This window comes from Lissotriton vulgaris, chromosome 2_1 (assembly GCF_964263255.1).
Source record: "Lissotriton vulgaris chromosome 2_1, aLisVul1.2, whole genome shotgun sequence".
Classification (NCBI taxonomy): Eukaryota; Metazoa; Chordata; class Amphibia; order Caudata; family Salamandridae; genus Lissotriton; species Lissotriton vulgaris.
In genome coordinates, this window is record NC_141687.1 from 397,626,351 (window position 1) to 397,643,477 (window position 17,127).

The following is a 17,127-nucleotide window of genomic DNA, read 5'->3' on the forward strand; positions in this document are numbered from 1 at the left end:
AGCAGAAAAAGGAACAGTGGGTGGAGTTTGGAGTCTCCTGTTAAGTGAGACCCAAAGCAAGGGCCCAAAGAGGTAGTGATTAGCCCACGTAACTAACTGTTAACCTGTTGGTGTGGGGGGAGCTTCCAGTGAACAAAGAGCAGGTGAATTTCCCTAAGCTTCAAATGGACCATCTGTCTTCTCTCATCCATATGCTAAAGTCTGACCCACTAGAAAGGATCCCTGGAAAGTCCTGGGGGAACCCTGCAATTATCAATGCTATCTAGGGCTCTCTCCTCCTTCCATTTCAGGTGATATTTGAGTAAGGAAAACAAAATTGATCTTGTGGACATAGCCACCTATAACAGACATACCCCATACACATCCTCTACACACAGAAGTAACATACACATGCCATCCATGTTCAACATGGGTGGAGTGAAGGTCAGGATTTGCTAACCAATTTAATAACACCGGGAGGCTAGCAGATGGCTCCTCCTGGCAGAAGAAAGGTAGGAAGGGCTGTCCTGCCTCAATAATCTTCCGCTACTGTCAGTCCTCTGCAGCCTAGTGGTCTGACTGTATTCTTGCTCAGCTAAACAGAGAGTGCGTATGGTGTGCTTCTTCAGACTATATAACTCTGCTCTGGGTGCAAACTATGATCCAGGAAGCCTTCAGCAACCCCCTTGAATTTTTTGTGGGTTGAGAAGTGAGTCAAAAGCTTACAGAATTTGCCATGGCGTACTCAAGATAGGGTTGCACGCTCTCCCAAATCATGTGCAGGACATGACTAGACCCGTGGCTTAACAAAATTTGAGCCCCCCTACAAAGTAAATAGAGGGTGCCCCACCTCTCAGGCCCACCACCTTCCACCTTTTCTGAGGGGGCTCCATGAAGCTTGGGGTCCCCCTGCACCGCGGGCGCTGCAGGTGTTTTTGGTACACCACTGAGACTGCCCAGTCTGCCACTCTGACATTTTCCAGTTGGGCTGCAGGTCAGGTGGCTGCTTTCAGAACAGGATTGGCTGCCATGACCCAATCAAACCCTGTAGGTTCCAATCCAGTGGTTGCACCCTGCAAGTGAGAGTGATTTGAACACGTTGTTCAGAGCAAATTTTTATTTCCAGTCCAGTCCTGACAGGGAACTATTTTCATACCAATTCCATATCTGGTGCATTTAAGAGTAGTAAAGTTGTCTGTATGAGGAGGCAGTTTAAAAAAAATCTGTTACATAGAGGGCTGTTAGAGATGGCAGTAGCTTGCTTTGGATTTTAATGATCACTCTTTTCTCAACTTTGTTTTAATAAAAGGATGTTAGCCTTTTCACGAAGACAGCATCAGTAAAACGACTGCAACAATAACAGCAGAGTCTGTTCTTTCTGTCTGTAAAAATGTGTGTTGCGGGTGTTGTCTCAACCACCATGCCTACACGCCAAACTGTAAGGGCAAACTATTTTGTGGTGGTGTGAATGCGAGTATAGTTGGTTGCCATCCTACTACCTTCTGCTCTTACTCCCACCCCCTTGTTTTTGGCTTGCAGGACCTTCACCCTGAAAGCAGAGCTGACCAAGCAAAGGCTAAGAAATGGCTTCTCAGGTACAGCTCGTGACCTAGTGAAGGGTCACATGACCAGAAACGGGCCCATCTCATCCTCCCTATTTAACCCCACCTCCTGGGAATCAAGTCAATGGACGTAGAAGACAAGGCATCTTCTCTTTATGACGCTGTTAGGACCTGCAAAGGGCTAAGGGCGAGAAACTCTACCTCTCCAACCCCAAAACACAGGTAAGCTCCCTGCCTCCCAAAATGGCATGGTCACTCCAGGACACCTACCTGACTTCCGGCTTGGTGCTTTATTATACATACACGGGTCTCATAGCCGCTTTTAGCTTACACACGCTACAGGATAAACATCAATCCTGTTTTAGCACAGTTAGACCTGGAATGAAATGATTTCAGAATAGCCCTATGAGCTAGTGTCTGGCTCAGGCTGATGCATCTAACCACCATACAGCAACTGGGTAGGTGTACTACAAGTTAGGGATACTATAGAAAGATTGCCAAATAATGCTGGCCAATGGAAGGCTGTAACTTAGTCTGACACTGGTAGTCCACTAGCTATGTACTCTAACCTTCACTTATCTCCCGACCATGATGATCCCACAGAAGGACTATCACAGTCCATTTGGGCAGATCTTTGACATTCTTTTCCATGTACCTATTATAGTTCCAGCTTTATAAGTTAGCTTCCTAGTAAATGTTAGTGCAGCAACCAATACAGGAGTAGGGCTGAAATCACCCTTATAATGACTGCAAATACCAACAAAAAAAGGCGCCTACAGAGCTAACGCTGGCGGCTTATCTCACGAAGTAAATCACATGTTTATGCTGCATGCTCTTTTCACTCTACGATGCTGAGCACTGCATCCTACAACATGATAACTGCACCTCAGCGGTCAACCACACACAACATGGAAACTCTTCCTGCAAAGGCTAATTTGCTAAGCTGGCTCCCAATGTTACACCCTACATGGTCTAGCATGTTACCCACCTCTGCACTCCACCTAGAGGTAATAAGCGCTACATGAATGCTGCAATTCAGAACTATTGATGCAGTACCAGATCTAGTCTTGGGTTAGTGAATAACAACTGCCCCATGATAGTGCAGTCTCATGGGGTCTGATATTATCAAAGTGAGGCAGTGTTTGATGGTTTTGATGATGGCTTTGATGACTTTAAAGATGAAGCATAATGTTTATAGGTGTCTTTGGTTTTTGGGCTGTGGTTTCCATGTGAAGAATGAATATATTTCAGTTTAGGATTTGGGGTTTTATGTTTTTGTTTCTGGCTTGCTGATAGCCCTTTGACTGTCAATGAGTACTTGGACTCACCATCACGTAAGGTGCATTTGTCTTATAGATCACACCTAGATCTGTAGTGTATGAGTGCCGAAACTGGCTTTCAGGATGAGTTTAAATAAGTGCAGTGGGAAGTTGATATTGGTTTTTGATTGACTGTGGTGGGTGGTTGATGTACGAGGATGATAATCGGTATGACAGTGTGATCAGACAAATCCACCATCATTTGGAGACCCTATGGTTACGAAGTCAACATTGACAATGTTAGCTTTGTCCCAGGCTTGTTCAATAGTTTGTTTGATTTTCGTGGTGACAAGAATGGGGCATGTTTTCTGCAAGGTCCTACAGTAGCAATTACTTGTGAGGTTGAAGAGAAAGATGTTGGATTTGACGATGGTTTAGCTCTGTAATTTCCTCAGTAAAGTTTCTGTTAGGATCAGTTCTGCAGTCGAGCGAAAGGTGGTGGTCTGAGAGCCTAAAAGGTGAAAGTGGCTAGTGACCAATTTGTTATAGTAATGCTAGTAATTTTCGGGAAATGGCCAGGATGCGGTAGGGATAATGGCGAGGTCATGAAGATTTGGCATTTCTAGCACTAGTTACTAATAAATGTTCATTAAGGGGTTCTCAAAATATGTCAGTCCCTAGGGCCCCACAAAATGTGTAAAGTGAATCCTAATTCCATATTTTCCAGGGAAACCGAGCAATGCTTTATTGGAGTTGTAGTTCTTTTTTTGTCTTGTCTTGAGAGTGCTGAATAATATTGAAAACTGATGAAGACCTTTGAGGAGCTATCAGCAGCCAGACACTTGTGACCCTTGTCAGCCCACGCTGTGGACCCCAAGAGAGACACGTTATAATATGTCAGGGACATAAACACAGGGAAGAATATTAGCATATCCCAGCAGAGAGGAGCCATCACGAAATGACACTTGTCAACGAGAGGTCAGAGGGAGGCTTGGGAGTGACAGTAAGGCTTTTTTCAAAGAGACTGAGAAATAAATGAAACTGTGCCAGGGCCAGATGGGTGTGAGCAGAATTACTAACTATTTACAAGAACAGTCTGGGCACAAACATAGGTTTTACGTGGGTGTTTTTTTTAAAGTGAACTTATTAATGTAGCAGTTCTCGACCCTTATGACTCTTATGAAACACTACTACTAATTAGACCGGTTACTAAGAGCGTTTTGGAGATGCAAGCCTGTGACATCAGGCACTAAATATCTATTCATTTTTTCCTTCTCTGCATTTTCTTCTTTTTCTTTAATTTCATAATATTTTCATGCATGGTTCCCAAGGAACTTTCTAATCCCAGTTATTGACTTCTCTGACATCACATCAGTGGAAAAATAAGCTTGTGCCTCACTGCTCTGACATTGGGACAGTGAAACACCAGGTCGACAGCCCTTGTTCTTTCTGGTGGGATTCACTGAGTCCCCCAGACCAGGTCTCTAGAGCCCAGAGAGAGGCAGGGGAAACCGGTGGCTCCACCATCTCCCCTGTCACCGTGGGTCTCTGCAGGACTCCTCTGCCTCAGGATGGGAGGGTGGCAGAGTGTGCAGAAGGTGGAGTGCGTCTCTGCAGGACCCTACGGCCCCAGGATGGGAGGGTGGCGGAGTGTGCAGAAGGTGAAGTGGGTCTCTGCAGGACCCCGCTGCCTCACGATGGGAGGGTCGCGGAGTGTGTAGAAGGTGAAGTGGGTCTCTGCAGGACCCCGCTGCCTCACGATGGGAGGGTGGCGGAGTGTGTAGAAGGTGAAGTGGGTCTCTGCAGGACCCCGCTGCCTCACGATGGGAGGGTCGCGGAGTGTGTAGAAGGTGAAGTGGGTCTCTGCAGGACCCAGCTGCCTCAGTATGGGAGGGTGGTGGAGTGTGCAGAAGGTGGAGTGCGTCTCTGCAGGACCCTACGGCCCCAGGATGGGAGGGTGGCGGAGTGTGCAGAAGGTGAAGTGGGTCTCTGCAGGACCCCGCTGCCTCACGATGGGAGGGTCGCGGAGTGTGTAGAAGGTGAAGTGGGTCTCTGCAGGACCCCGCTGCCTCACGATGGGAGGGTGGCGGAGTGTGTAGAAGGTGAAGTGGGTCTCTGCAGGACCCCGCTGCCTCACGATGGGAGGGTCGCGGAGTGTGTAGAAGGTGAAGTGGGTCTCTGCAGGACCCAGCTGCCTCAGTATGGGAGGGTGGTGGAGTGTGCAGAAGGTGGAGTGCGTCTCTGCAGGACCCTACGGCCCCAGGATGGGAGGGTGGCGGAGTGTGCAGAAGGTGAAGTGGGTCTCTGCAGGACCCCGCTGCCTCACGATGGGAGGGTCGCGGAGTGTGTAGAAGGTGAAGTGGGTCTCTGCAGGACCCCGCTGCCTCACGATGGGAGGGTGGCGGAGTGTGTAGAAGGTGAAGTGGGTCTCTGCAGGACCCCGCTGCCTCACGATGGGAGGGTCGCGGAGTGTGTAGAAGGTGAAGTGGGTCTCTGCAGGACCCAGCTGCCTCAGTATGGGAGGGTGGTGGAGTGTGCAGAAGTTGGAGTGCGTCTCTGCAGGACCCTACGGCCCCAGGATGGGAGGGTGGCGGAGTGTGCAGAAGGTGGAGTGGGTCTCTGCAGGACCCCGCTGCCTCACGATGGGAGGGTGGCGTAGTGTGCAGAAGGTGGAGAGGGTCTCTGCAGGACTCCTCTGCCTCAGGATGGGAGGTTCGCGGAGTGTGCAGAAGGTGGAGTGGGTCTCTGCAGGACCCAGCTGCCTCAGTATGGGAGGGTGGTGGAGTGTGCAGAAGTTGGAGTGCGTCTCTGCAGGACCCTATGGCCCCAGGATGGGAGGGTGGCGGAGTGTGCAGAAGGTGGAGTGGGTCTCTGCAGGACCCCGCTGCCTCACGATGGGAGGGTGGCGGAGTGTGCAGAAGGTGGAGTGGGTCTCTGCAGGACCCCGCTGCCTCAGTATGGGAGGTTGGTGGAGTGTGCAGAAGTTGGAGTGGGTCTCTGCAGGACCCCGCTGCCTCAGTATGGGAGGGTGGTGGAGTGTGCAGAAGTTGGAGTGGGTCTCTGCAGGACCCTATGGCCCCAGGATGGGAGGGTGGCGGAGTGTGCAGAAGGTGGAGTGGGTCTCTGCAGGACCCCGCTGCCTCACGATGGGAGGGTGGCGGAGTGTGCAGAAGGTGGAGTGGGTCTCTGCAGGACCCCGCTGCCTCAGTATGGGAGGTTGGTGGAGTGTGCAGAAGTTGGAGTGGGTCTCTGCAGGACCCAGCTATCTCAGTATGGGAGGGTGGTGGAGTGTGCAGAAGGTGGAATAGGTCTCTGCAGGACTCCTCTGTCTCAGGATGGGAGGGCGGCGGAGTGTACAGAAGGTGGAGTGGGTCTCTGCAGGACCACCTGCATTAACTAGTGGTTTTTGCTCTACATTCAAGGGTCACTGGCTGAGGCAGCAAGCAGACAGAGACGGTGGGCGTGTGTCTACTTGTGTTTGTTGGGATTAGAGGCACCGGTGCAAATAGGCCTACTGTGCACTTGCTGATGAAAACTACCAGTTTTTAATTGCCTTCCTCTTATTATGTGCCCTCTCGTTCGGCTGGAGTTCAAAATTGCAGGAGGGTCATTAACAGTGGTTATTGCCTTCAAAGAGGGCAGTAATCACCAGTAACAACCTACTCAGCGGGCAGTGAAGCTGAACTGTAGTATCATGGCTTGGTACTATATTCTAAACAGAGTTATGTTTTAGTTTGTGCACATATAGCGGCAGCACTATCACTAGAGGGTTTTACCTCATTTTCATGGGGCGTGGCAAGAGTGCATGATAATGTGGAAATACGTAGAATAATTACTGGAAGTGAGTGAGAAAGGGTAAATGAGAATTCAGGAGAATGATTTGAGGAGTATTAGAGAGTGTGAGGGAATGAGAATGAGTGAGAGCGAGTGACAATGAGTGAGTGTAACTGTGTGAAAATAAGAAAGACTGAGAATGGGAGTGTGAGGTTAAGAATGAGAGAGTGAGAGAGTGAGAAATTATGGCTATCTTTTGGTTTGGGGGGAGCATAATCCCACCTAAATTAAGGATGGGGGGACGGTTTGGACACATCCTCTTGTTTTTCGTTGAAGAATACCAAATAGGACAAAAGACTTTGGGCTAGATGTAGGTAAATCTAATTTACCGATTCATAAATACCGAATTTTACCGATTCAGTATTTATGAATCGGTAAATTAGAAGGAGGCAGATGTAGGTAATTTTTTTAACACAATTACCGAATCTGTAAGATTCGGTATTTACCGATTCGGTATTTACCGAATCGGTAAATACCGAATCCTGCAAGGGTGCAGGGGGTGTCACTTTGACACCCTCTAGCACCCCAAGTACAGGCTTGTGTGGCATGTGGCACACATACATGCCTAAAGGGCATGTCTGTGTGTCACATGGCACAGGTGTGCATGCACAGATGTGCATGCACACCTGAATTCGGTATTTTACCACACAATAGGATTGTGTGGTAAAATACTGACTCTTAAGGGCCTGTGGCACTCTTAGGAGTGCCAGCTACATATGGATTTACCAATTCGGTAAATATACCGATTCAGTATTTTACCGAATCGGTATATTTACCGAATCGGTAAAATTACCGAATCGGTAAAATTACCGAATAGGCCCCCTACATCTCAAAAGCCAAATACCGGTCGGTAACGGCCGATATCGGCCGTTACCGACCGGTATTAGGGCTCCTACATCTGGCCCCATGTGATTAATCATCATCGTTGAGAAATGTCTCCCTTTGTCTTCAAAGGCATGTTTGAAGAGGCACTAGTTTATAGCATGAGAATGATAACAAGGAACCCTTTTTTTCTTACGCTGAAATTTAATATAATAAATATACCTCAAAACCACCTCTGGGTTAGCAAGTGATTATGGATTGTCTGAATTCAAATCACATTTAAAAATGTCATCTTTTCAAACCAGACAGCTTAGTTTGCAATACCTCAAACTAAAGTCCTAAAATCATCTTTCTCACCTCAGCCTCCGCAAAAAAGTCACCCCCAAGATAAGTAGTTTCAAGAAACTTGTGCAGACCTGACCGAAAATCCACAGAGACAGCCAACCCAGGATTGACTATTTTATAGCAATCCTAAATTAGGTCTCGCCTACACAGCTCTTGCACAATGCTGCAAGATGTATTGTTTACAATTCAGTGGGCTTACAATCTGCCCACATCATATCATTCGTTGGTTTTGTTGTCACTCTCATTTGCAAATGTTGATTGCTTAGCTCATGTAGCCTTCCATTTCTTTCTTGTGCTAGCTCTTCCCTGGAGCATGGACCAATTACATGTGTTCTCTCTCATCTTTTTGCAAATACACTTTGGTTTACATTTTATAAGGGTGCCAGTATTATTCCTGTACCTTCAATGTGCTTTGCTACTTTTGACACAGGCCTACAGCTTCTTATTTATATTGCTTTCACTCTATCTGCCATCTCTATTGACACTCATTTGCTAACTTTTGCCTGCTTAGCTCATGCGTTCTTCCCATTCTTTCATGTTCCAAGTGTATGTGCTCTTCCTCAACTTTGTTCTTCCTTGTCTTTTTGCAATACACTTTTATTTTATTTTATAAGCATTTTGGTATTATTCTTGGATGTGCAATGCGCTTTCCCACTTTTAAAATAGGCATACAACTTCTTATTTATGTTGCTTTCATCCTATCTGCCATCTCTATTGATGCTTTAGTTACTTACATCCACAACTGCACTGCTCTAAGCTTTTCTACGCTACACCACTCCACGCCACTTCACTCCACTCCACTGTATACCACTCTGTGACACTCTACTCTATGCCACTCCACTATATATCACTCTACTTTATGCAACTCCAGTCCACTTTACACCACACCAATCTAAACCATGCCACTCTACTCCAACCCATTCTTTGTCTCTCAACTTTACGTCACTCCACTTCTTCGCCAAACTATGCCACTCGACTCTGCGCCACTCCACGTCACTTCACTCTACCCTCTTCCACTTCACACAATGCCACACGCGTCTGCAGTCCTTTATGTGCATAATACGGCCCCTGGTATCCCAAATGACTTACTAAGGATAACAAGCATTAGGGAGAAACACCGAGAAGAATACAATGTGGGAATGTGTGTTAAAGCTGTTAACTCAGTCTTTCGTTCATCCCTCTAGGATTATTTTAACTGGAAGAATCGCGAAGGATTGGTTCACGTCAGCCATGAGGCCGTTCTGGAGCAGGGTTCTTGGCGTCACTCTCTTCATAAGACCTACACCACCAAAAGAGGGGCTTTGGTTCTCTATGCAGAAGACCTGGCCCTGCCATCACAGAAGTTAGCAGCTGGAAAGAAGGCCAGGCGTCGACCCAGAAAGCGAAAGTATAAGATTGAGCTGCGTACGCTTCGAGACTTGGCAGGAGCCATCTTATCCTATGGACGAAAACAGGTGAGTCTGCTCATATTTAAGACTCTTTTTGATTCCTGATCTTGATGGACTGTACATTTCCAGCCCCAAAAGTTTCATGTACACAGTATTAGGAAAAACTTACTTAAAAATATCACGAGGAAAGCTTTGAGACTCGACCATTGGGCAGGGTGACTGGATTTTGAAAAACAGAAAACAGGACTCCGACAAACATAGAAGTAGAACTTCAAATGTACATTACCAAGAAGCATGGAATGACTTAATTGACAGTGCACACCACAATAGAAAACAATATACAAGGAGGCTCTAAAGCTGCAAATAAACTTATGAAAAGTTGCCCCTCTATTTGTTTGAATCATTCTCTATGAAAGCATGCGACATGCTACATTTAATGACATTGTCAAGGATAATTAGTGAAAAAACAGAACTGTCCTAACAAATCTAGAATGCTTGTCCACCCAACAACAGGGTCTTTAACAAACTTTTCACGTGTTATCTGCTTCGAGCTGTGAAAGGATTTTATTTGTATTTATTTGTATTTTAACAAGTAAAGCTTAAGGACCAGATGTACTAAGCATTTTAAAAATTTCAAACACTTCAATTTGAGATTTGTAAAATTCTAATTGTTTTCTACTAATCTCTTTTTAGGAGACAGAGGATATTTTCCAACTCTAAAATGGGATTTCAAATAGATACTGATTCTATAACAGGATGAGCTGTATTTTAAGTGCCCATTCCACACACCGAATCTGTATTGATTGTATCAATGTTTTGCCACCGAAATCCGGTCACAAAATATTGATATTTTTCAGACACCTCAAAGGAAGTGATAGTGCATTTGCAATAGGAAAGGGGTCCTGTTGCCCTTTGACAAATATAAAAAGTAGACAACTGCTAACTTTTAAGCAAACTAAAAAAGGAAACCTTTTCTTTTTAAATGTATTGCTGTTTCCTTTAAGAAATCCCTTGCAACAGACATTTTCGCATCTTCTTCTATGAAGGTCTATCTCTTGTTAACCAGCAGTCAAACATTCCTAGGGCTCATGCCTATCCTTTAAAAGTGCTCTTTATTGAAAGGCAATCACAGACATGGGGTCCCCTCTGATGACCTCCAATTGTAGTAGCCATTTGCGACATATCTCATTAAAGCTCATGAGGTAGGTCAGACTGCAAACCCACAATGATTTGGATTTTTGGGAATCAATATATTAGTACATATGTCAGACTTTAAAAATCATTACTGGTCGCAAAAATACTGGTTGCAAATTACAACCACTATTTAGCGACTAGGTTATCATAAGTCTGGCCCAATATGTGGTCCTGTGTCGTTATTCTACAAGAATATAAAGGGATTCCGTTTTAAACAGTGCAACCTGTACACCTGAGGTTTAGATCCAGCTTCCTCACTTGATCACAGTGCGTGATTTTGGGCAGCTCTACACATTTTTCATGTTTTTTTGGTTCCTTTATTTACCGATATTGAAAGGTACGAGTTACAAGTGAAACATGAACACCGATATTTGAAACTAATGCAAACTCTGGCGTAGCCTGGCCTTAGAAGTTCAAAATATATTCTGCTTATTGTATTGTATTTAGGCTGGGCATAGCAGTTTATTTCTTTCTGCATTTTTTAGAGCACACAAATACAGTTACGGTGGCTGTGGAGAACCTAGTAGCAGATGAAAGTCAAATTATATTTAAAAAACTAGGCCATTAATGCTTTCCAGAACTAGAGCTTGTTGCTTATTGAAGAACTCTTGAAGAAACCATCCTCTGACCCAGCATAACCAAAGAACTACTGGCCCAAATCCTTGCTCTCTTTCCAGCAAAGGTTTTTAATAAAGGCATTCTTTCAAAACACCTGGACACAACAACTTTCTTGACCCCTTTCAATCAGGATTCCGAGCCAACCACAGTACCACGACAGCCCGGATAGCAGCCATCAACAACATCAGGGCCCTCCTGGACTGTAGCAAAATGGCAGCCCTGATACTCACGGGCCTGTCAGTCGCTTTCGGCATCATCTCCCATCACATCTTGATCAACAGACTCCACTACATTGGAACCCAGGGAGACGCCCTGAAATGGCTCATCTCATACCTCACAAGAAGAACCCTGAGAATCTCTCACCCACCATTCACCCCAGAACCCAAGAAGGTCATCAGCGGCATTCCCCTCTGGTCAACATCCTCATATCGCATGGCCTCAAAATCGAATGTCTGACAAAGTATCGAAAGACAAAATATCGACCTACAAAAATATTGGAGCAAAGATATCGATGTCAACAATATCGACATCCTATCTACAACATGGTAAATACAAAAATAATCTAGAAAAAAATATCGATGTAAAAAATATTGTTAAACAAAATATTGATTTTTTATTTAAAAAAGTAAAATAAATTAAATAATACTTAAAAATATAATAAGAATAGTTATAAATATGTTATGTTTAAAATTAATAAGTAATATGCATAATATAATAAAAAATGTATTAAACATATACATATAATATGTAATATAGACACTTACTTAATAATCAGCTTTATTAATCATTTTAATAACAATTAAAATATTATAAATTACAAATTCATCTATACAGATAAAATAATAATATAAATACAAATTAAATAATTATGCAAAACACATTTTTAAAATATTAAAAGTAAATTAAAAACATTAAATTTACTTTTAATATTTTTAAAATTAATTATATACTACATTAACAAAAACAATACAAAAAATATTAAGTAACAGAGGGAATAAAATACTATTCCAACTCCAAAAAAAACAACAGTAAGGAAAATGTTAGATAGCGTAGGGGTAAAAATTACTATTCCAACTCCAGAGAGTGCAACAGTAGGGAAAGTGTTGGATAGCGTAGGGGTAAAAATTACTATTCCAACTCCAGAGAGTGCAACAGTAGGAAAAGTGTTAGATAGCGTAGGGGTAAAAATTACTATTCCCACTCCAGAGAGCGCAACAGTAGGGAAAGTGTTGGATAGCGTGAGGGTAAAAATTACTATTCCCACTCCAGAGAGTGCAACAGTAGGGAAAGTGTTGGATAGCATAGAAGTTAAAAATAACATACTTATAAATAAATAAATGTTTTAAAATATTTAATAAATTCATTATTAAATAAATCTAAACTATTTACAAATACCAATAAATAATTATTGAAAACATAATTAACAATGAATAATTAAATAACAATAAATTATTTAATAATGCCAAATAATAAGAATTAATAATATTAATTACCATTTGATAAACATTGAACAATAACATATTGTTTATAACAAAAAAATATTAACTATTAAAAAGTAATTACCAATTAACTAATATTAAACAATTAAATAATTTGTTATACCAAAAATATGAATTACCAAACATTAATTGCCAATTAATAATTACTTATTAATATATTAATGCAAAATATCAATACATATTATTTAGTCATATTTCATTACCCATTAATGATTAAACCACAATAAATACATTTTCATAACCATAAAATTATGCCTTCAAATATTTACCAATTAACAATTGATATCCAATAAATTAATTATCAATACCCAACTATAAATGTAATAATTACTTAATTACATATCAATTACTTTACATAGTATTCCCCTATAAACACACAACAAACTCAAATAATAAAATAATACACTTAACATAATTATAAATTAATCAATTACTTAAAATGAATGACCAAATAATAGAAATTAATTACCAATGAAAAATCAATTAACAATAATATAATTAGCAATACCAATTAATGAAAATAAATTACTACTTCATTACATTTAAATTACTTCCCACCCTATTCCCCTTTAACCCCTTCGGTGCTCATGACGAGCTCAGCTCGTCATGAGGCACAGTGCTCGTCTGCTCATGACGAGCTGAGCTCGTCATGACCACACCCATTTCTATTAGGGCCCAGCACAGGAGAGGAATATCTCAAGCAGCCAAGGTGATAAACCCAGAACCCGCTACAGAACTTACACACAAAAATTAATGAATAATTCCTAAACATTAATAATTAATTTAATATAATTAAATTACTTCCCACCCTATTCCCCTATAAACCCACAACCCGCTACAGTACTAACATACAACATTTCCTTAAATAACATAAAAAAACACATACATAATAAATACATAAGAATATACATAAAAATCATATAAAAATCGATATTAGTAACATCGATATTAGTAACATCGATATTACTTACATCGATAGTAACAAAATCGATATTACTTACCTTCTATATTCTGTCCTTTCGATATTATGACCTCAAGATTATTGTAGGTCGATATTAAAATCTCAATATTTTGTCTGCTCACCCTCAAAATCATCTCCTACACTGATGACACCCAGTTCTTTCTCTCGCTGTCAGAAGACCCTTCCATCACCACAGCCAACTACCACAGATGTATTGTGAACATTGCAGACTAGATGAAGGACACTTGTCTCAAACTCAACACAGACAAGAGAGAAGTCCTAATTTTGGGGAATCAACACCTTGCCCTGGAGTGATGCATGGTGGGCTTCTGAACTCCGCCCATCCACCGCCCTGACAGACAATGCCTGCAACCTTGCATCATCATGGGCAGCAAGTTATCTATGAAGAAACAGGTAAACACAGTCTTGTCTGCCTGCTCCCACACTTTCTCCATGCTCCGCAACATGATCAGGTGTCAGTCAACACCAGAAGGACCATCATGCAGGCCCACATCACCAGCAAGCTTGACTACGGGAACACACTTTACATAGGAATCACTGCATGCCTACTGAAGAGACTACAGACAATACAAAACTCAGCGGCAAGACTCATCCTCAACCTCCCCAGATGGATCCACATCACACTGCACCTCAAGAAGCTACAGTGGCTCACGATCCAGAAGAGATGCCAATTCAAGATGTTGATCCACACATACAAAGCTCTGCACAACAAAGAACCAGCATATATCAACAAACAATAGACCTTCCACCAACTGACCAGACACCTACAATCCCCTTTTGTTCGCCGAAATCCCCTGCATCCACAGAGGCAACAGCGGAGGATGCTCCATCGCACACCTGGTCGCCAAAGCTTGGAACAACCTTCCCATGCACCTCAAGACTGCCTCATCGCTCCGAGAATTCAGGTGAAGACTCAAGATCTGGCTCTTTGAATGAACAGATCACCACAAATCAGTTAGCATCTCCATAGCCTTGAGACCCTCACGGGTGATTTGCCGCACTTTATAAATCCCTGATTGATGGATTGATTGATTGATTCTATGAGTATGCAGTGGCAGAGCTTTGCAAGTTTGGTATGAGAAAGAAAGGCCTCCATGACAAATTCTTTGCATTTTAGGCACAGGTAAAGTACATTAGGCAGAGCAAAGCACCATATGTGGTTGGTAAAACTGAAAAAAGATGAAATAGTGGTCTTTCTCTCACAGCATGAAGTGTTTTATGATACATCCATAGGCTTTTAAAAGATGCTCTTTTCTTTTTTCAATAGGTAGTCAATGCAACTTTTTTTGAACGGGGGGATAGCCCAATTCCTAAAGGAAGATTTAGTAAGATTCTCGCAGAATGGTTTTGAACAATTTGGAGATGCTGTGTGAGGTATTTGGGGAGCCAATTGCTTGTATAACTAATCAGATTCCATTGTGCTCAACAACAAAAATCAATGACTCTGACATGCAGGAAGTTTTCTACCTGGGTGATAATCCACAGTTTTTTTTTTTTTTTTTAAATATATTTTTATTGCAGAGTTATAAACCACAGGATACAATTAATCAGCCAGTACCCTTGTGCGATCCCCCCGTCCAATAAGAAGTCCCAGTCGTACACAGCCATTCAGCCCGCATCCCGGAGGCCGGGCGGCATATTATATCGCTCAAGAGGAACACATCACAGTGCACGTCCCATAGGGACCCTGGTTGAAAGATCGTTTTGCGTATCTGCTTTTACCCCCCCACCCACAACAACTTTCCCGTCAGCCATCCCAGTGACAGTCAGTGATGTCGCCCTTGTCGGGACCCGCCCTAGGCGCTATGGGTCGTCACACCTGGCCGCTCTACCCAGCCATTCTACCCTCCACATAGTATCCACCGTCCCAGTAGAGCCAAGGCCCTAACAAGCGACCATCTAATGGCTTCCGGCCCTCCCCAAACACCCTACAACCAACCCCCCCAAAGCCCCCCCTCCCCTGGCAACTGCTAAGGTGTGTGCCTCGTCCTGTCGAATTGGATGGGTCCACTACAGTGCGTGGTACTATACTTCTGTGTTCGCCCCGCGGTGTCCACCGGCTCAGTTCTCGCCATCCTCATCCTCTACCAAAGAATCACGCAAAGCCTGTACCACTTACTCCCATGCACGCGCCGCATCCAATGCCTTCTCATTCCCCAACTTTACAGCTTGCTTCATCCGGAGCACACTCTCGCAGTCAGACCACCGCAGCAGCTCATTCTTCCATCTACGCAGTGAGGGTCCCCCCCTGGACTTCCAATGCCACGATATTTCCCTCTGTGCCAATATCAGGCCCAGGTCTATGAATTTGCTTGTCACCCTGGTGTGCTTAGTATGCGGGAACCAGAGCAATAGGCACGCCGCCATGTCGAATTCCACCTCCCTGTCAGTCACTTCATTCAGAAGTTCCCCTACCTCCGCCCAATAGGTCCCTAGTTGTGGGCACCCCCAAAACAAGTGGTCCATGCCCGCTCCCGGGGACGAACACCGCGGGCAACAGGCATCCGTCACCTGAAAGTACCGCTGTAATTTCTCAGGAGTTAAATAGGCCCTATGGAGCACATAGAAATGCACCTGCTGAAAACGCGCGTTTCTAGTGCCCTTCCACGTGCGTCGCAGGATGTGACCCCATGCCGTATCCGGTATGGGCCGGCCGACGCTCACCTCCCATTTAGCCTTGAGCCCTTGGAGTGGTTCCAGCCCCTCGTTCAGCATCCTATTATGGAGGCACGTCACAGCTTTGAACGTACCAGCCGCCATCACCACATATTGGCACGCCATAGTCGTCGTGGGTTCCAGGAGCCCCTCTTTCTAGTGCTTTTGTATGGCAGCCACTACTGCCGCGTGTAGGAGGAAGCCCCCAGCAGGCAGCCCGAACTGGTCCCGGAGCACTTCGAACGGCGCCAAAGCCCCATCTATGTACAAGTCGCCCACCACCTGCAGTCCCGCCTCCTCCCAATCCAGCAACGGGGACCAATCTCCTCCGTGCGGCAATGCCGTCAACATCCCGATCGGGATCTCCGGGGCATAAGGCCGCGATGCCCTCGCTCTCCGAAGGCTCCTTTGCCAGCACAGCCGGAGCGTCCGCTCTTCCATGGTGAGGGCCCGTAACTCGAGCCGCTGCTGCATGATGATGTAGGACAGCACGTGGCGTTGTATTCCCCGATCCCGGTCCTCCTCCGGGCCCCGGAACACCCTGGCTACGTTCTGTGTAAGGACCTGCAACTGCGCTGCAAGATAATACAGCTCGAGGTCGGGCACAGCCATGCCCCCTTCCAGCTTGGGGCGAAGTAGCGTGCTCAGGGCTACTCTACGGCGGCCATGCCCCCATAGAAAGCCAATTATCATTGACCGCAGTTCTCTAAACACCCCCTGGGGAATCCAGACAGGCAGCGTTCGGAAATAATAGAGGAAGCGGGGGAGCGCCACCATTTTCAACAGTGCTATCCTGCCCAGGACTGTCAGCGGGAGGGTTGACCAGAAAGACAAGCTGCCCCGCAGCGCCCGGACACAGCGGCCAATGTTACCCTCCAATAGGTCCGCAGCCGCGTGGTAAATGCGGACACCCAAATAGGTGATGCAAGAGGGTTCCCATACCACACCCAAATCGCTGCTAGGGGCTGGCGATCCCGCTCGCAGCGGGAA

General features: G+C 44.6%; 1 protein-coding gene across 1 annotated transcript in view; it reads left to right on the forward strand.

Annotated features, from left to right (window-relative positions):
• The window catches only part of KIAA2012 (KIAA2012 ortholog), a 598,843-nt gene that overhangs the window by 59,070 nt on the left and 522,646 nt on the right, over nt 1–17,127 (forward strand). The window contains exon 2 of the mRNA XM_086954068.1: nt 8,986–9,255. Within this exon, the coding sequence (XP_086810194.1) occupies nt 8,986–9,255 (270 nt within the window). The remainder of the gene's footprint in view (nt 1–8,985; nt 9,256–17,127) is intronic.